The 19,981-nt window shown below is 43.6% G+C and overlaps 1 protein-coding gene across 2 annotated transcripts in view; it reads right to left on the reverse strand.

The window, feature by feature from the left end:
- Nucleotides 1–2,149: 2,149 nt before the first annotated feature.
- fam193a (family with sequence similarity 193 member A) overlaps nucleotides 2,150–19,981 on the reverse strand; it is a 31,701-nt gene continuing 13,869 nt past the window's right edge. The window contains exons 15-23 of one of the 2 annotated variants that reach the window (XM_021619094.3): nucleotides 19,607–19,891; nucleotides 16,186–16,402; nucleotides 14,796–15,083; nucleotides 13,617–13,923; nucleotides 5,689–5,875; nucleotides 5,074–5,325; nucleotides 3,852–4,734; nucleotides 3,604–3,685; nucleotides 2,150–3,168 (exon numbers count right to left, since the gene is read on the reverse strand). In XM_021619094.3, coding sequence (XP_021474769.3) covers nucleotides 3,075–3,168; nucleotides 3,604–3,685; nucleotides 3,852–4,734; nucleotides 5,074–5,325; nucleotides 5,689–5,875; nucleotides 13,617–13,923; nucleotides 14,796–15,083; nucleotides 16,186–16,402; nucleotides 19,607–19,891 — 2,595 coding nt within the window. In that variant the 3' untranslated portion in view covers nucleotides 2,150–3,074. Of the gene's footprint in view, nucleotides 3,169–3,603; nucleotides 3,686–3,851; nucleotides 4,735–5,073; nucleotides 5,326–5,688; nucleotides 5,876–13,616; nucleotides 13,924–14,750; nucleotides 15,084–16,185; nucleotides 16,403–19,606; nucleotides 19,892–19,981 lie in introns of both variants that reach the window. The other variant, XM_021619093.3, reaches the window with a different exon arrangement.

The raw sequence follows: 19,981 nt of genomic DNA on the forward strand, positions 1-19,981 counted from the left end.
GGGTGCTTGCTCAACCGCGCACTGTGGCGCTTGGCAGGATGCGTAACAAAAGACAAAGGAAGTTCAGAAGATGACAGATAGCCTCAAAAAGTTCCCTTTTTGTAGGTGTCATTTGAAAGGGAAAAGAAAATGAATGGGGGTTGCCATTGGGGGTTTAAAATCATGTGGTTTATCATTTAAAGAGCACATCCTCCTGAGCCCCTATGAATGTGCACTGCTTTTATTTTAGGTATGTTAACTGGACATATAGTGCCTTCAGAAAGTATTCATACCCATTGACTTATTCCCCATTTTGTTGTGTGACAGCTTTAATTGAAAATTGATTAAATTGTTTTTTCTTACCCATTTACACACAATACCCCATAATGACAAGGTGAAAACATGTTCTTATACATTACAGCGATTACAGCTGTGAGTCTTTCTGGATAAATCTCCAAGAGCTTTGCACACCTGGATTGTACATTATTTTCCCATTATTTTTTTCAAAATTCTTCAAGCTCTGTCAAATTGGTTGTTGATCATTCCTAGGCAACCATTTTCAAGTCTTGCCATACATTTTCGAGCAGATTTAACTCAGGAACATTCACTGTCTTCTTGGTAAGCAACTCCAGTGTAGATGTGGGTTTGTGTTTTAGGTTATTGTCCTCCTGAAAAGTGAATTCATCTCCCAGTGTCTGGTGGAAAGCAGACTGAACCAGGTTTTCCTCTAGGATTTAGCCTAGCACCATTCTGTTTCTTTTTAATCCTGAAAAACTCCCCAGTCCTTAACAATTACAAGAATGCCCATAACATGATGCAGCCACCACTGTGCTTGAAAATATGGAGTGGTACTCAGTAATGTGTTTATGGAATCACCCCAAACACAATTAACAAAAAGCGAATTGCTTTGCCACATTTTTAGCATTATTACTTTAGTGCCTTTTTGAAAACTGGATGCATGTTTTGTAATATGTGCTATTCTGTACAGGCTTCATTTTTTTCACTCTGTCAATTAGGTTAGTATTGTAGAGTAATTGCAATGTTGTTGATCCATCCTCAGTCTTCTTTTACAGCAATTAAACTCTCTGTTTAAGGTCATTTTTACTCCTGTACTTTAGGCTTTCTATAAAAAAAGTGGTTGAATACTTAACTCAAGACATTTGAGCTTTTAATTTTTAATCCATTTGTAATAAAATTCTAAAAACTATTCCACTTTGTCATTATGGGATATTGTGTGTAGGCCAGTGACAAAAACAAATCTAAACTTAATCCATTTTAAATTCAGGACGAAACAACTAAATGTGGAAAAAGTCAGGGGTGTGAATACTTTCTTAAGGCATGTTCCCACAGAAAACTACATTTTGAGTAAATATAGTAAGAGGCTCAGACAATGCCAACAGTCTCATACATTAGTTTGGTATGTAGGCATCTAGGACCTTCATTTCTACCAGACTACCACATTATTCCACAAACACATCACCCATTATACCCTCCAAAGGAAAACCTTCATCAACCACATTTTCCCCAGGGTTCTGTGAGCATCGAGGAGTCAGAGCAACTTATGTGGAGGACTGAGGGCAAATAACCCGCACTCACATTTCACCACTGACTGACATGACAGTCAAGTCCCTTACCTTTTCAGTCACTGCTACGAGAACGTGGGGTCCCACAGGACTGTCATAGCTCCACTACCAATTGATCATGTGACTGACTGACTACAATCAGTGGTGGATAACCCGGAAAGCACCCGGTCCTCCAGGTGACTCATCATCTAGTGGGGCTGCACACCCCAAATGGAGAAGCATGAGTGATGTCTTTATAGGCCAAACATTCCCTGAAAGCACAACCAGTAAATATTACTCACCTTGGGGTAGAAGGTATTGGTGAACAGTTAAAAGTCACTTAGTATCAAAGGGATGATAGTGCTACAGCATCTTCTTTCTTCACCACTAAGCCTACACCTCTCTAGAATATATTTTGGTGTATAATGAGCAGATGGATATGATTTACAATCCAGGTACAACGGGGAGAATGGACCTCTATACATTTGGGGAAAATTTTAAATGACAAAAACACTCCTAAATGGAACTATACTAAATACACCCCCCCCCCATCCACTGCATTAAAGATGCACCACCAATGAAATAAGCACAGACACAAGACACACACATCCTGCCATACTACTGTATTCCATCTTTCAAAAAAGAAAGATAAGATTTTAATATTACTTAACAATATGTTAAAAGGTAGCCAGTTTGGCTTCAGTGTTAATACAATATACACTCTATAACAGTTTGATAGTGTGCATTGTTCTTTTCTTCAATTTCATTCTGAAAGTATTGTGATACAAGCTGGATACAAGTCAAAAATAGGAAAGAAAACAAAATAAAAACTAACTGGTACACTTACTTATCGGTTGTGTTAAATGAAATTGAAAAAATAAAAATAAAAAAAGAACATTGTCAAGTATTAAGCCAAGTTCCTCTCAGTCAAGTGAGAGTTGTTGGGGCAGGGGAGAGTATGGCAGACCATGCCCATTCATTCCCTTGTCAGTTATCTGAATGAGATGCCGTGCTAGGAATCGTGGGTAACAAGGGGATAGTAAGCCACAGTAACTGAATGAAAGGCTTTAATTCATCAGATATCTTTTTTTTCTCAGATTTTTTTCCATGTGTGTCTGTTTTCACAAGGCATACATAGTAAGGATCTTTTGACTAAGAGTCAGGCAAAAAAAAAGAGAAAATTAATTTCAGAACATGGCTTTTTAAGTCAAGAGAAATGCCCCTCAGACTAAAAACACACAAACGAGCAATAAAAACAAAACCAGGTAGAAAGTATCATTTTGTGATTATTCTTTTGTGTGTGTCATTTAATGTCATTTTTTTTCTCTCAGAGTTCTGCTTGAGGATCAGACCGGAGGATGGGTTCATGGTAGAACCGCACAGCAACAAAGAACAAGGCGAAGGCAGCGTGAGTGTGCACCATTTGGGCACAGCAGGGCTACGGGATCGGTGGAAGCAGTTTGAGTGGGGGGTGGGGGGGGTGCTGATTGCTTCCTGCCACAGTCTCTTTTCTTTGTCTTACGCGAGGCCCCATCAGTGGGCGGCGAACGTTGCTTTCTTCAAGCTAAAGTTGGACCAGTTGATGGACAGCCGTTGTCGGGTCTGCATGGCGGAATCCAGGCAGAACCTGGGGAGGGAGGGAGAGAAATGGGGAGTTAAAGATCCACTCCATGCAACGCTTTTCACTAGGGGCATCTGGAGGAGGGAAGTACGCTCAAGCCAATTATCTTTCCTTCCCCCCCAAAGTTTGCATTTGTTCTCTTCCCTTCACGGATTTGAAAGGACTCCACCAATGCTTTTACATTTGTGGGAAGTAGTGAACAAGTGCACACTTCAGGGGAAAATATATATTATTGGGGTACACCCCTAGTCCTCTTCACACCCATAATCATAAGCTTAGGAATACAAGTAAGTTGTTTTAATAATTTAATGACAAATTGATTCACATAATAGATTCTGCATATTAAGCATCCAACTTCACTTCAAGCTAGATTCAATTTAAACACTTTTTCTAAAAAAAGCTTTATATAGTCAATGCAAAGCAAGAGTCAAGTGCCAGTACCTTTTGAAATACTCCACCTCCCTCTCAGTCTCGTCCATGTCAGTACTGTCCAGATCAATGTCTTTGGGCAAGAAAACGTCATCTGCAATAAGAGAACACTCGGTCACAAAATGCCAACTTAACAAATGTAAATGTCCCCGTCTCAATATTATCTCTGTATGTGCCAGAAACACTTCTGCAGCCCTGAAACTAACCATCCTACAGGGATAAATAAAACTGCACAGCATAACCTAGCATAGCATGCTAACCTATTGAGTTGTTTGTCTTGTCAGCCTTCTTCTTCTTGTTCTTCTTGGCCTTGGCCTTGGGCTGGGGGGATTCTGCGCTGAGGGGTTTGCCATTCTGCTGGGGCTGCTCTGTCTGCGAGGCAGGGGAGGGCTCCAACAAGGGTCGGCTCCTCTCATCTTTCACCTGGCTCACCGACTGCTGATGGTGCTGCCTTTTCCCGTTGTTCCTCTCCTCCTTCCTGGGTCCCGGTGCCAGAGGGACGACCGGGTCTTCAGCGGGAAGCCTGGGCCGGGTCACTTTGACATCTGGTGGTAGTTGTTGTGTACTGTTAGTGGTGGTCGCCTCTGGGGCTTTCTTGACCATCGTTGTCCCGCTGGCGGTTGGCCTGATTGGCTGCTGCTGTTTTGGCTTGGCTTTGCCATTGGCCTCCGTCAGTTGGGGTGCAACGGAGGTGCCGTTGAGAAGGAAGGGGGCTGGGGAGTTGGGGGCATTTGGGGTGAAGGGGGCCGGAGTAGGGGCTTTCTCCCTGCTGTTCTTTGGACTATGCTGTGAGGGGGGAGGTCGGGGCTGGGGTCGGTGCTCCACTCTGGGATCCTTGTGCCCAGGGAGGCGCATGAGGCTGTGCAGGAGCTGGCTCTTGCCGTTGCGGAGGTTCTCTAGGACGTTCTGGGCCGTCTGTTTGAGGGGCTGGGGGTTGTTCTGAGGTACGGGGGCAGCGAGCTCCTTGGCTTTCTCCTTTTTCTTCTTGGCGGAGCGGAGGTGCTGCAGCTCTTGCAGGCGGAGGAGTTCCCGTTGGAGGGCCTCCTCCTCCTCCCGCCGTCGTTGCTCCTCCTCCAGGAGCTGCTGCACCTGCTCTTCCTCCCGCTCGCGGGCCTCCGCCTCCAGACGCACCTTCTCCTCCATCTGAGACACACACACAGTTCACACACACAGTTCATATCCGGTAGGTCCTTTGCTTCATTTAGTAACAAGAAAATACAACTCTGGTTTGACCCAACTCCCTATTTGAACTAAGTCCTTAGCACCAATGTTAACATTACACCTTGAAGGGTTATAGTTCAGCCCAAAATCAAATACTAAAACATATCATGTCTGGATTATCAGTGCAACTATAGACCACTTTTGAGGTCTGCTGGGGTGAACTATTACTTTCAAAGTGACATTTTAAATCACAACACTGTCGTCGAAACAAAAAGGGGTAACACTTCAAACAGAATGTTGTAAAACGCTTTAAACCACTACCTTCTTCTGTTTGTGGCGGGCCCGCTTTGCAGCCTTGGAGCTGGAGGCAGGCTTGTTGTCACTGGCGCTGTTGATGAACTGCAGCAGGTCCTCCACCCGCCGGTGGTCCTCTATGCCGTCGGCGCCACTGTCGCGCTCCACCACGGCCGGCTGCTCCTCCCTCTTGGGCTGCTCCTCCTTCCGCTTGGTCAGCCTTAGGCGCAGCTTCTCCCGCATTTCCGCGTAGTTGCGGCTGGTGGGCGCCGCCGGGGGCTAGGGGAGGAAACAAGGAAATAGGGTTTAGATTATTCTGGTAGTTTGAGTTGAATTGTGTGGTGAATATCATCAGAGCACCCAATACTATCTAGGGTGAGTTTCGCTATACAATGTAAAATGTGTTGGGGACCTAATCAGAAGTGCTATTTAAAGTGCCATCTCTCCAGACTAGGCTCGTTCAGCTGCTGGCTAGACAGTGTCCAACAGGACGTTCTAGTAAAGATGTAGACTCTGTATTCCACAAAATGTCAGACTACATCATAAAACACTTTTACAGACTTCTGTTGCTCACTTTTAACAAGTTGATACATAGTAGTATACTCATATTAGTACGAGTATATGCATGTGCGCATGTCTTACCCCGCCGTGGCCGAAGAACTCGCAGTAGCAGCAGTCGCAGTACTTCCCTTCCTTCTGGTTGGTGGAGGTGGAGGTGGAAGAGCTGTGCTCCGAGCAGCTATCCTCGTCCTGGCTCTCCTCGCCGTCGTAGCCCTGGTGGTCGTACGCCCCGTTTCCCTCGCAGCGGTGGCCCTCACACTCGGGGTCACTAGAAGGGGTCAAAACGCCAAGGTCAAAATGTCAATGTCATGCCAATATGTAGTAGTTGAAATACCGGTAGGTGAAGTTCACCCAATAAATATTTGGAACTTTCTGTACTGTCAAATAAACTGGTTCCAATTGTGGCAAGTCGGATAAGATAGATGTATAGTAAACATATAAACAACGTTCACACATGACTGATACAAATGCTTACAAGGCAAGATAAATGTAAGGCACAAACATACATTTCATTAAAGAGCAGTGCTAAACAAGATAAACATACTGTAAGTCACACAAACACATTTTTCACTGAAAAGCAGTACTGACACAAAACTGTTAGTAGTGCTCTTGGCTTTAAGAGGTAAAGAGTCTGTTCCCTGATGGCAGTACTGCATATTGGCTGTTCAGTGGACGTGTAAGATCCAAAATTATTTCTTTACGCGCTCTTTGTAAACGCCGGAGAGACGTTTACCTTCTTCCTACAATCTTACCACTGACCTGCATAACTCTCTCTAGGGTAATCTGACTTGCCTATGTGAGGGAGTCAAACCAGGCAACAACACTAAATGTTAAGACGGGCTCAATAAAACAATCTGTAAAAGGACTAAAACAGATTTACATTAGGCCTTCTAAGTTTACGAAGGAAGTACAGTCCGGATTGATATTTAGATAACACTGGCCCACAGTTGGCTCCAAAGTTCAGCTTGTTATTAACTACTGTACCGATGGTGATTGACTCGGAGCAATCAGCTTGATGGTTGTTTCCCAAAGTCTATGATTAGGTCTTTGGTCATTCAGATTTCAGCACCAGATGTCAAACTTGTCCACTGTGGACTGAATCAGGTCATCAGAATCAGATGTGCCAAGATTAGCAGTGTCATCTGAGTATTTTATGTACCGTATGTTCTCAGGGCAGGTGCTCCTACAGTCATCTGTATAGCGTAAACAGGACAGGAGAGCTGATTGAGCCCTGTCCTGCACTCACCAATGAATCCCACCCATGGTGGTCTATTTGACAGAAAATATAAAATCCACAGAATGAGTTTTGGACTCAGGTTCATAGTCAAAAGTTTGACCCATTAGATATGGTTGTACAGTGCCTTGCGAAAGTATTCGGCCCCCTTGAACTTTGCGACCTTTTGCCACATTTCAGGCTTCAAACATAAAGATATAAAACTGTATTTTTTTGTGAAGAATCAACAACAAGTGGGACACAATCATCAAGTGGAACGACATTTATTGGATATTTCAAACTTTTTTAACAAATCAAAAACTGAAAAATTGGGCGTGCAAAATTATTCAGCCCCTTTACTTTCAGTGCAGCAAACTCTCTCCAGAAGTTCAGTGAGGATCTCTGAATGATCCAATGTTGACCTAAATGACTAATGATGATAAATACAATCCACCTGTGTGTAATCAAGTCTCCGTATAAATGCACCTGCACTGTGATAGTCTCAGAGGTCCGTTAAAAGCGCAGAGAGCATCATGAAGAACAAGGAACACACCAGGCAGGTCCGAGATACTGTTGTGAAGAAGTTTAAAGCCGGATTTGGATACAAAAAGATTTCCCAAGCTTTAAACATCCCAAGGATCACTGTGCAAGCGATAATATTGAAATGGAAGGAGTATCAGACCACTGCAAATCTACCAAGACCTAGCCGTCCCTCTAAACTTTCAGCTCATACAAGGAGAAGACTGATCAGAGATGCAGCCAAGAGGCCCATGATCACTCTGGATGAACTGCAGAGATCTACAGCTGAGGTGGGAGACTCTGTCCATAGGACAACAATCAGTCGTATATTGCACAAATCTGGCCTTTATGGAAGAGTGGCAAGAAGAAAGCCATTTCTTAAAGATATCCATAAAAAGTGTCGTTTAAAGTTTGCCACAAGCCACCTGGGAGACACACCAAACATGTGGAAGAAGGTGCTCTGGTCAGATGAAACCAAAATTTAACTTTTTGGCAACAATGCAAAACGTTATGTTTGGCGTAAAAGCAACACAGCTGAACACGCCATCCCCACTGTCAAACATGGTGGTGGCAGCATCATGGTTTGGGCCTGCTTTTCTTCAGCAGGGACAGGGAAGATGGTTAAAATTGATGGGAAGATGGATGGAGCCAAATACAGGACCATTCTGGAAGAAAACCTGATGGAGTCTGCAAAAGACCTGAGACTGGGACGGAGATTTGTCTTCCAACAAGACAATGATCCAAAACATAAAGCAAAATCTACAATGGAATGGTTCAAAAATAAACATATCCAGGTGTTAGACTGGCCAAGTCAAAGTCCAGACCTGATTCCAATCGAGAATCTGTGGAAAGAACTGAAAACTGCTGTTCACAAATGCTCTCCATCCAACCTCACTGAGCTCGAGCTGTTTCGCAAGGAGGAATGGGAAAAAATTTCAGTCTCTCGATGTGCAAAACTGATAGAGACATACCCCAAGCGACTTACAGCTGTAATCGCAGCAAAAGGTGGCGCTACAAAGTATTAACTTAAGGGGGCTGAATAATTTTGCACGCCCAATTTTTCAGTTTTTGATTTGTTAAAAAAAATTGAAATATCCAATAAATGTCGTTCCACTTCATGATTGTGTCCCACTTGTTGTTGATTCTTCACAAAAAAATACAGTTTTATATCTTTATGTTTGAAGCCTGAAATGTGGCAAAAGGTCGCAAAGTTCAAGGGGGCCGAATACTTTCGCAAGGCACTGTATACTGCTAAAAGTAGGGGTCGACAGATTAATCGTAATGGCCGATTAATTTGGGCCGATTTCAAGTTTTCATAACAATCGGTAATCGGTATTTTTGGACACCGATTTGCCTATTTATTTATTTTTTTACACCTTTATTTAACTCAGCAAGTCAGTTAAGAACACATTCTTATTTTCAATGACGGCCTAGGAACGGTGGGTTACCTGCCTTGTTCAGGGCAGAATGACTTTTTACCTTGTCAGCTCGGGGATTCGTTTTTGCAACCTTCCGGTTACTAGTTCAGTGCTCTAACCACCTGCCTTACATTGCACTCCATGAGGAGCCTGTGTGGCAGGCTGACTACCTGTTACGCGAGGGCAGCAAGGAGCCACAGTAAGTTGCTAGCTAGCATTAAACTTATCTTATAAAAAAAACAATCAATCTTAACATAATCACTAGTTAACTACACATGGTCGATGATATTACTAGTTTATCTAGCGTGCCCTGCATCAAATATATAATCGATGCGGTGCCTGTTAATTTCTCATCGAATCACAGCCTACTTTGACAAACGGGTGATAATTTAACAAGCGCATTTGTGGAAAAAAAGCACTGTCGTTGCACCAATGTGTAGCTAACCATAATCAATGCCTTTCTTTAAAATCAATACACAAGTATAAACCTGCATATTTAGTTAATATTGCCTGCTAACATGAATTTCTTTTAACTAGGGAAATTGTGTCACCTCTCTCGCATTCCGTGCAAGCAGCCGTTTGGGCCACCTGGCTCATTGCGAACTGTGTGAAGTGCATTTATTCCTAACAAAGGCCGTAATTAATTTCCAGAATTGTACATAATTATGACATAACATTGAAGGTTGTGCAATGTAACAGCAATATTTAGACTTCGGGTTGCCACCTGTTAGATAAAATACGGAACGGTTCCGTATTTCACTGAAAGAATAAACGTTTTGTTTTTGAAATGATAGTTTCCGGATTCGACCATATTAATGACCAAACGCTCGTATTTCTGTGGGTTATTATGTTATAATTAAGTCTATGATTTGATATTTGATAGAGCAGTCTGACTGAGCGATGGTAGGCAGCAGCAGGCTCGTAAGCATTCATTCAAACAGCACTTTCGTGCGTTTGTCAGCAGCTCTTCGCAATTCTTCAAGCATTGCGCTGTTTATGACTTCAAGCCTATCAACTCCCGAGATTAGGCTTGTGTAACCGATGTGAAATGGCTAGCTAGTTAGCGGGGTGCATGCTAATAGCGTTTCAAACATCACTCGCTCAGACTTGGAGTGGTTGTTCCCCTTGCTCTGCATGGGCAATGCTGCTTCGAGGATGGCTGTTGTCGATGTGTTCCTGGTTCGAGTGCAGGTAGGAGCGAGGATAGGAACGGAAGCTATACTGTTACACTGGCAATACTAAAGTACCTATAAGAACATCCAATAGTCAAAGGTATATGAAATACAAATCGTATAGAGATAAATAGTTATGTAATTCCTATAATAACTACAACCTAAAACTTCTTACCTGGGAATGTTGAAGACTCATGTTAAAAGGAACCACCAGCTTTCATATGTTCTCATGTTCTGAGCAAGGAACTTAAACGTTAGCTTTCTTACATGGCACATATTGCACTTTTACTTTCTTCTCCAACACTTTGTTTTTGCATTATTTAAACCAAATTGAACATGTTTCATTATTTATTGAGGCTAAATTGATATTATTAATGTATTATATTAAGTTAAAATAAGTGTTCATTCAGTATTGTTGTAATTGTCATTATTGCAAATAAATAAATACATTAAAAACATTATAATTGGCCGATTAATCGGTATCGGCTTTTTTTGGTCCTCCAATAATCAGTATCGGTGTTGAAAAATCATAAATGGGTCGACCTCTAGCTAAAAGCACTGGAAAAGGCCACAAACACCATCTAGGCATTGGACTTGGCAATGTGTAGTACAGTAGGAACAAGAACATTGTCCACTCCGTTGCTTGTAGGCAAATTGAAGGGGGTCTACAATGCCTCAAACATAATTTTGTATGTGGGAGAGAACCAAACACTCAAAACTTTTCATTATGACAGGCGTTAATGCAATAAGGGCTCCCGAGTGGCGCAGCCGTCTAATTCACTGCAGTCCCTGGTTCGAATCCAGGCTGCATCACATCCAGTCGTGATTGGGAGTCCCAAAGGGCGGCCCGCAATTGGCCCAGCATCTTCCGGGTTTGGCCGGGGTAGGCCGTCATTTTAAATAAGAATGTTCTTAACTGACTTGCCAAGTTAAATAAAAGGTTCAATAAAAACAAATTAAAAAAACAAAGGTGGTAATCGCTGATGACAGCAGAGCGGATCTTCTTGGGTACTGGGCATACGATGGATGATTTCTACAGAGCTGGTACTGTATGCTCCCTCAGTGAGCGTTTTAACAGCTCACAGAACACACTTGACAATTCCTTGTGACAGGATTTAAGTTGGAGATGTTATCTGGGGCATATTAGATGTAATATCATATCAACATCTACTTCCTCTATAACCAAATCAGCTTCCCTTTGTGCTAAAGATAACATTTCACAACAGCTCATCCTCCTCGGTACTAAAGTCCAGACTACCAAACCTAGAATAAAAAGAGCTCAAACTCTCAGCAAACTCAATAGAATGTTCTATTGAGCTCAGTGTGGTTAGTTGGTAGTCTAGAGGAGTTTTAGACCCTTCCAAGTATCCCTCATCTTTCCATCCGGGAATAGTCCTTCACCCCTCTCTCTGTAACCCTTTTTGCTTATTTAGAAGGGACCACTTTATCCTCACAAAAATGTATGTAATCAGACAAAGCCTCGACAGTTTCATCCAGTGTGGCATTTTCTGAGAACAGTCCAATCGGTACTGTCAAAGCAGTCTTGCAGCACTGCACTGGATGTGTCATTCCACTGTTTTGACTGATTTATAGACTACTCCCTCTCTTTGTAGTTTATTTGGTGCTACCCCTTGTTGCACATGAAACATATTGCTGATAAGAAGGGAGAGTCTTTTTGAGAGTACAGCTGTTGAAAACCACCCAGTATAAAATAAAATCAGAGTCAGGTGATTTTGACTATGCGCATGACGCGATTACATCTGCTGTGCAAGTAATATTGGTTGTGGGTAGTACCTTAACAAGAATGATAAAGAACTGATCGAATTCACGGGGCCGGTACTTTGGTGTGAAGGAGAGGGATAGCAGCACCACATCTGATGAGCAGTGCGATTTCAGAGTAGTACAATATACGACGATGGAAGCTAGATCTACTCAGGCTTTTATAAAGCTAGCCAACTTCAGTTAGCCTCACATTCCAGCTGAGACGTCAGTCATACTACGATAGTGGATATTGCGCTCTTCTGCCTGCTGCTAACTCTAGGCTTGTAACAGTGCATGCATGTCGCACGCCGAACTCTTGATTGAGACAATGCTAAAAAATCTAAATCAATGAGAGAGTCAAGTTCTCGCAAATTCAGCAGGCTCTAGTGTGAAATTGGCCGCTATAAGTGCTGTCGGTCTTTTATTACGTATTGTAACGACGATTTAATGTCGTTTTTGGTGTGCTTATCAATGTTAACACTACTATATTTTTTAACACAAAAAAAACATTGATTAATACAATATTTACTCAGTCATCTACAAAAAAATGTTTTTATTTAACTAGGCAAGTCAGGTTAAGAACAAATTCTTATTTACAATGAAGGCCTACCCAGACAAACCCTGACGACGCTGGGCCAATTGTACGCTGCCCTATGGGCCTCCCAATCACGGCCGGATGTGATACAGCCTGGATTCGAACCAGTGACTGTAGTGACACCTCTTGCAATGAGATGCAGTGCCTTAGACTGGGAGCCAAGGGGATGATGATGCAATATTTCAGAGAGGGAGGGAATATATGATTTCATTGGTCCTCCAACCACACTTCATTCAGAGTAAATGGAGTTAGCCTGACCCGGAGCAAGTTAGTTCTGAAGGACTCGTTGCCATAGAAATGTACATGGCTAAAAGCTGAGCCACATTCATATGACCGGTTATTTACAGTTGAACTCAGTTGACCAAAGTTGCCTCACTAACTCCTCAAACCTCATTCAAAGTATAGGGCTCAGGATATTGGCAGATCTGCTGTATGCTTTGTTGACATAAATGCAAACCCTGCCTCCGTGCTTTTCCCCATATCAATGTCATGCCTGTATGGTGTTCTGAATCTGACAAAGCTCAGTTCTGAGTCAATGACATGTCATCTAACCAAGTTTCAGTAAGACTGATCAGTTTGGCCTCTCGGTATGCCCATTGGAAAGTAACGTTGACATACATTTTATGGAGTATTGAAGGGAGCGAAGGGCTTCCAATGTTCTGGTTATGTGTAAGACCTCGTTGTTTAGAAGCACACTCAAAGCATCAGTAGGTGGTTTCAATTCAATGCTCTCCAATAGCCATGGAGAGGTAGTTGGCAGATGTTTTGCCTAATCAACTGATACAGGATCAGATTTTAATTCATGGGCAATATTAAAAATAAAAGCTTGCAGCACGCTCAGTGCTCCGTTGACATTTCACAGAGATATGCTTGTTTAACGCTGTTAATATGAACAGTGTATACTAAAATATGAAAGTACTACATGCCATGTCTCAAATTCAATATACATCATACCTCTATTGTTTAACGTCCTCCGGATTTGAGAAGAAAGATGAATGTCATTAGCCTGTCAAGGTAGCCTTACTTCCCGCACAGCATCCAGCCTAGCTGACACAAAGCTATTTTCCAAATTCTTGACCACCTTTTTTTCATCTGGCCTCCATTGATTTAGTCGCCCAAATGTTGTACCTTTCTTCACACAGATTATGATAGAGACATAAGGTTTGGCCCATTGTTTTTCTTCAAGGATTATCTACACAATGTGTTTTTGATTGGACACACTATACAGGCCTTGATATTTTCTCATCGCTCTACTGGTCAATGTTAGTATCAGGCGTAGGTTAATCTGATCTTAGATTTGTGATAAAAGAAAACTTAAACAAGGGACTGACCTGCACACGCTGGGCGGGGCGCTAATGGCCCCGTCGGCTGGGGCGGCGTCAGGTGGCTCGGCTGGGGACAAGCACATGCCCTGGTGGTGGGCCTCCATGAATCCTGGGGCCGTGGTGGGAGTCGTTGGGAAAGGCTGCGAGCCCATGCTGGGGTAGTGATGCTGGGCGGTGGGGCCAGGGGCAGGAGGCAGGGCTGGGCCAGACGAGAGCTGAGGGAGGGAGGCCAGGCCTGTGGGGCTATTCCTAGGGGCGATGGGGCCAGGTTGTTGCCTATGGTCCTCTTTGCCTATATTGTGAAATACATCACCTGGCAGACATAAGAAAAAAACAAATGCATATGAAATTATGCACAGTCAGCAGCTGGTCAGTGAAGATCGGAGACAATTCACAAGAAGTCATCTTAAATGCAATGAAGAAAATACATTTACAATCTATTTACACTAAGTCAGACCCATGTTTTTGGGTCATCAGGTATATTCTGACCTCTGCTTGTCTGTTCTGTATTTGGAACATGTTAAACTACAATCATTGCTGCAAACACAACACTTTCCCTTTCTCAGGCAGCTTTCCTGTCACATCAGTACAGATCAAGGAGAAGAAGCTAATTCAGGCCATTGAGACGCAGCCTTGCGGCTAGTGACTGCTAGCTGGAAGCACCCCCCCCACCCATTTTATCACATAATTACAAAACTAAGTCAGTAGCCGAAGTCTACACCCCTTTGTTTGTGATTGGTCAACAGTAGGAATTCTTCAAAAGTCTTTGCTGTCCTTCTACGACATACTTTTCATTGAGTAATATTCCACCAAACATCTTAGTTAAATATACAATTGCGCAACTAAGACCTTCTCTGCAAAAATATCCAAATTAATTACAGATGTTTTTAGTTAGATTCATTCTGACTACTGTGTCTCAAAAAGGACAAACCGTACGTACTACAGCTGCATAAATTTATGTTCAAGCGAAGGTCTTTTAAAGGAGCACACGAGCACACTAGTTTGGTTATGAAGCATGCTGACACCATTAGAATGAACCAAATGTATCAGGCATGTGGTGGTGTGCTAGTATGGATATTGGGAGCGTAGCGGTGTTCCATCAGGCTAGCCCTAAGCTGCGCTCCTCCTCCTCAGTTTTACCTAAGGAGTTGGGTCTTTTAGATGAAACTTGGATGTGATTATTACTTGACTGGACAGTGGTTGCCGTGCAGGAGACTGAGGCGGTGGAGGCAGAGGTGGCCATCACCACTTTGTTGGCCTCCAGGAAGGCATCTTGGAAATTGTAGAGACACTTCTTCTTGGCGCCGTTCTTCCTCTCCCTGGGCAGGGGCTGTTGCTGCTCCGACGGCGAGGGTGGGAGGAGGTGAAGGGGGGTGGGTTCGGCCGAGGCGATGTGGGCGTGGTCACCATAGCTGGAGGAGGAGGGCGGGGGGAGGGGCGCGTCAGGGTGGTGGGGTGATCCCAGCATGTCCCCTGGAGATGAAGACAACCATTTTATTTGTATTTATTTTGCCTTTATTTAACCAGGCAAGTCAATTAAGAACAAATTCTTATTTACAAGGACAACCTGGCGAAAAACATTTGAAGAACAAGAGTTAGCTGCATGTGTAAGAGCCTGTGTAAATCTAAAGATTTAGATGGGTGAGAAGGAACATCAGACACAAACAATAAGGATGGCTCTCACTGTATACAGAGTTCAAGTGTACATTGAATTCTATGGCACGAGGGAGGAACAATTCTACTTCATAGAGCCAAAACACACAACACTGAACCTTGTTCGGACCCATCCTTGTATAAACTACAGAGACCAAGTCACACCACACCCCTCGGACAAAGACACTGATCCGACAGAAGGAGGAGGAGCTGGGGGAAGGAGGCTGAAATGGGAGTGGAATGGGGCCTCTTACTACAAGAGCAGACATGTACATATTACCATAGCTACCTACATGTACATATTACCTCAACTAACCCGTGCCCCAGCACATTGACTCTGTACCGGTAACCCCTGTATATAGCCTCTCTTATTATTTTACTTTTAATTATTCATTAATTTCACTTCTCATTTAATATTTATCTAATTTAAAGCATTGTTGGTTAAGGGCTTGTAATAAAGCATTTCACTGTAAGGTTTACACCTGTTGTATTTGGCGCATTTGACAAATACAATTTAATTTGGTTTGATGCAGTTGCAGGCAATGGAGCTGAAATAAAATGAGCAGCTCCTCCTTTAGCCTACATTAGGGATGGATGAATCATATTCCTCTTGGAGAACTACTTGGTATGAAGGCTTTTAGCTAATTAAGATGACTTATTCTTTGTGAGCAGCTGATTAGTAGAATCAGGTGGGCTATATTAGGTTTTGTAGTGAAAGTCTGCAGTATGATAGCTAGCTCTGTGGTGAAGTTCCCTATCAGATCTAGGATCAGCTTCCCTTCCTCCAATCTTAACTGTAACCATTTGTGTGGAAAATGCAAAACGGACTCAGTACCAGCGTCAAGGGGCAATTTCACCCTACACCAGCTCTCCAGGAGGAAGGTTGGTCGTCCATGGGCTAGATGAAGAGATATGTTCTCACCTGGCAGGGGCTCCTGCAGCAGCACTGATGGGTTCCAATTCTTCATCATGGCAGCGTCGCAGATGTTCTCGAACTTGAGCGAGAGGCACTGCAGCGAGCTGTTCCAGTCGCCAGCGCCGCCACCAAAGCAGTTCTGGTAGACGTGGTCCGGTAGGGAGGGGCTGAAGGCCTGCTGCTTGGGCCCTGTGTGGCTCGATGTGGGGGCAAGGGGAATAGGCTAGGAACAGAATAAAATAGTTCTATGTTTGATCTGACAATCTTGATGGTCGTACAGTCGTCTCAAATACAACTGAAGGACCTCGGCGTTACTCTGGATCCTGACTTCTCTTATGAAGAACATGTCAAGAATATTTCAAGGGCAGATTTTTTTCCATCTTCCTAACATAGCAAAAATCTGAAACTTTGTCCAAAAATTATACAGAAACGCTAATTTGTGTCACTTCTAGATTAGACTACTGCAATGCTCTACTCTCAGGCTAACCAGATAAAGCACTAAATAAACTTCAGTTAGTGTCAAACGGCTGCCAGAATCTTGGCTAGAACAAAAACATTTGATCATATTATCTAGTGCTAGCCTCTCTACACTGGCTTCCTGTTAAGGCTAGGGCTGATATCAAGGTTTTACTGCTAACCTACAAAGCACTACACGGGCTCCTACCGTATGCTACAGTCACAAGACGCAGGCCTCCTTATTGTACGTACAATTTCTAAGCAAACAACTGGAGGCAGGGCTTCCTCCTATAGAGTCTTTACTGAAGACTCATCTCTTCAGAAGGTCCTATGAATAAGTGTAGCATGGCTCAGGGATGCGAAGGTGAATGGCAAGACACTGGAGTGACGAACCGCCCTTGCAGTCTCCGGACAAAAAAAAACACCTATGTGAGAATGCTGTTCATTGACTACAGCACAGATTTCAACACCATAGTACCCACAAAGCTCATCACAAAGCTCATCACAAAGCTAAGGACCCTGGGACTAAACACCTCCCTCTGCAACTGGTTCCTGGACTTCCAAATGGGCCGCCGCAGGTGGTAATGGTAGGCAACAACACCTCTGCCACGCTGACCCTCAACACTGGGGCCCCTCAAGGGTGTGTACTTAGTCCCCTCCTGTACACCCTGTTCACCCACAACTGCGTAGCCTAACACGACTCCAACACCATCATTAAGTTTGCTGACGACACAACAGTGGTAGGCCTGATCACAGACAACAATGAGACAGTATACAGGAAGGAGGTTAGGGAACTGGCAGTGTGGTGCCAGGACAACAACCTCTCCCTCAATGTGAGCAAGACAAAAGGAGTTGATCGTGGACTACAGGAAAAGGCGGACCGAACAGGCCCCCATTAACATCAACAGGGCTGTAGTGGATGGAGCGGGTCGAGAGTTTCAAGTTCCTTGGTGTCCACATCACCAACGAACTACCATGGTCCAAACACATCAAGACTGTGAAGAAGGCACGACAAAACCTCTTCCCCCTCAGGAGACTGAAAAGATTTGGCATGGGTCCCCAAATCCTCAAAAAGTTATACAACAGCACCATCGAGAGCATCCTGACCAGTTGCATCACCGCCTGGTATGGCAATTGCTCGGCATCTGACCGTTAGGCGCTACAGAAGGTAGTGCGTATGGCCCAGTACATCACTAAGGCCAACCTTCCTGCCATCCAGGACCTATATAATAGGCGGTGTCAGAGGAAAGCCCATAAAATTGTCAGAGACTCCAGTCACCCAAGTCATAGACTGTTCTCTCTTCTACCACATGGCAAGAGGTACTGGAGCGCCAAGTCTAGGTCCACAATACTTTTTAACAGCTTCTACCTCTAAGCCATAAGACTGCTGAACAATTAATCAAAATGGCCACCGGACTAATTACATTGACACCCCCCCATTTGTTTTGTACACTGCTGCTACTCACTTTTTATTATCTATGCAGAGTCACGTCACCCCTACCTACATGTACAAATTACTTCAACTAACCTGTACCTACGCACACTGACTCAGTACCGGTACCCCCTGTATATAGCCTCATTATTGTTATTTTATTGTGTTACTTTTTACTTTTGTTTATTTGGTAAATATTTTCATAACTCTTCTTGAACTGCACTGTTGGTTAAGGGCTTGTAAGTAAGCGTTTCACAGTAAGGTCTACACTTGTGGTATTCGGCGCATGTGACAAAGTTTGATTTGATTGTGTCTGGCCAGCTCCCTTCACTGGGATTCTCTGCCTCTCACCCGATTGGACTGCTAGTCTCTCAACATATTTTCAATAGTGACAGCTTTTTACAACAGACGTGCTTCTACACCTGCATTGCTTGCTGTTTGGGGTTTTAGGCTGGGTTTCTGTACAGCACTTTGACATCAGCTGATGTAAGAAGGGATTTAGAAATACATTTGATTGATTGGCATAGCCAAGCTGCAATCCCTCATAGTAGATATGAGCTCATTTGAAACAGTGCGACCTCGTGTGGTATATCCATGTAATTGCAGAGAAATAATCAACCAGAAAAGGTATAACAGAGTTGAATCACTTCCTTGTGACGTTGGTGTAAATCCCCTGAAGGGAATGTATCAATGGGCAAATTCGATTTGTTGGGTGATTTTAAGATTTCACTTAAGGACCAATGGAATGGTCCAAAATGCAAAAACTCCGCCTACCCAGGGTACCGGGCCATGCAAAATGAAGTCCATCAATGAAAAATGACCAGTTAAGAGGGAACCACTCAAATCATATCCTGAAACTTAAACCATGTAAATCCCCATCAATTGCATAGACAAAGTATAGCCAATACAGTGTAACTAGGCCTGTGACAATTATTGCATTTTGGTTAATTGTCATGCAAATGACCACGGTTACTCATAATTGTAATTAAAAATATTTTGAGCTTATAATGCATCTTTGAAAGATTTCTACAACATACCTAATGAATATAACACAGCTTTGGTGACAGCCATCTAAAAAAACAAATGGTTTTGATTGCTTGGAACATTCATAAATGCATCTTCTCCTCCAGACTGCTTGTAAAATGATGACCAACTTTACTCACTTCATGTAAAAATGCTATTGGGTAAACTATACATAGTTCAATCCCCCATTCTCCTAAAATGAATGTACTAATACGATTATAATTTTTGTAGGTCATTGTCCATAATCATACGATAACCGTGCCAGCCCTATCTGTAAGTGACTATGGCTGTATCCCAATACCCATAAATGACTTCCATTTGTTGTCTCCTCTCCCTCAAGACTGTTGAAATGGCTTTCACCTATCAACATCCTTACAGAGCAGTGGTAAGCACAGCCTGTATCTGTCAAGCATTCAGGAGGAGTAAATAGAAGCTGCCCTTAACCACTGACACAGGGTCAGATTTCATCTACCTCAAGCTAGTACAGTTGTTAGTGGCATGTGTGTGTTAACTCACCGTGCTGTGTGAAAGGGGGGGGCTGGGGTAGAGTGTGGGGTGCAGCAGGGGCCGGGGCAAGTGGGTGAGGTTATGCAGGGGCAGGTGGCCGTGGATGTGGGGGTAGAGGTGGAGGGCCGGGTGGCTGGGGGTCTGGTTGTCACCCCCAGTGAAGAACTGGTGGTGGTGGCCGGAGGGGGGGGTGTGGATCCGGCTGGGGGAGAGGGGGGGGGCTGGGCCCAGGGGGGCAAGGGAGGAGGACAGGTCCTGGTTGCACACGTGGCACTCGCAGGCGTGCTGTTCCACCTGGAATGAGAGAGGAACAAGATGGCTACCGTGAGTCGTCCTTCATGTCTACCAGTGTTGCTGGTCTTTTTTTCTCCTCCTTGCAAGCAT

This window comes from Oncorhynchus mykiss, chromosome 10 (genome assembly GCF_057628025.1).
Source record: "Oncorhynchus mykiss isolate SJ-2025 chromosome 10, ASM5762802v1, whole genome shotgun sequence".
Lineage (NCBI taxonomy): Eukaryota > Metazoa > Chordata > Actinopteri > Salmoniformes > Salmonidae > Oncorhynchus > Oncorhynchus mykiss.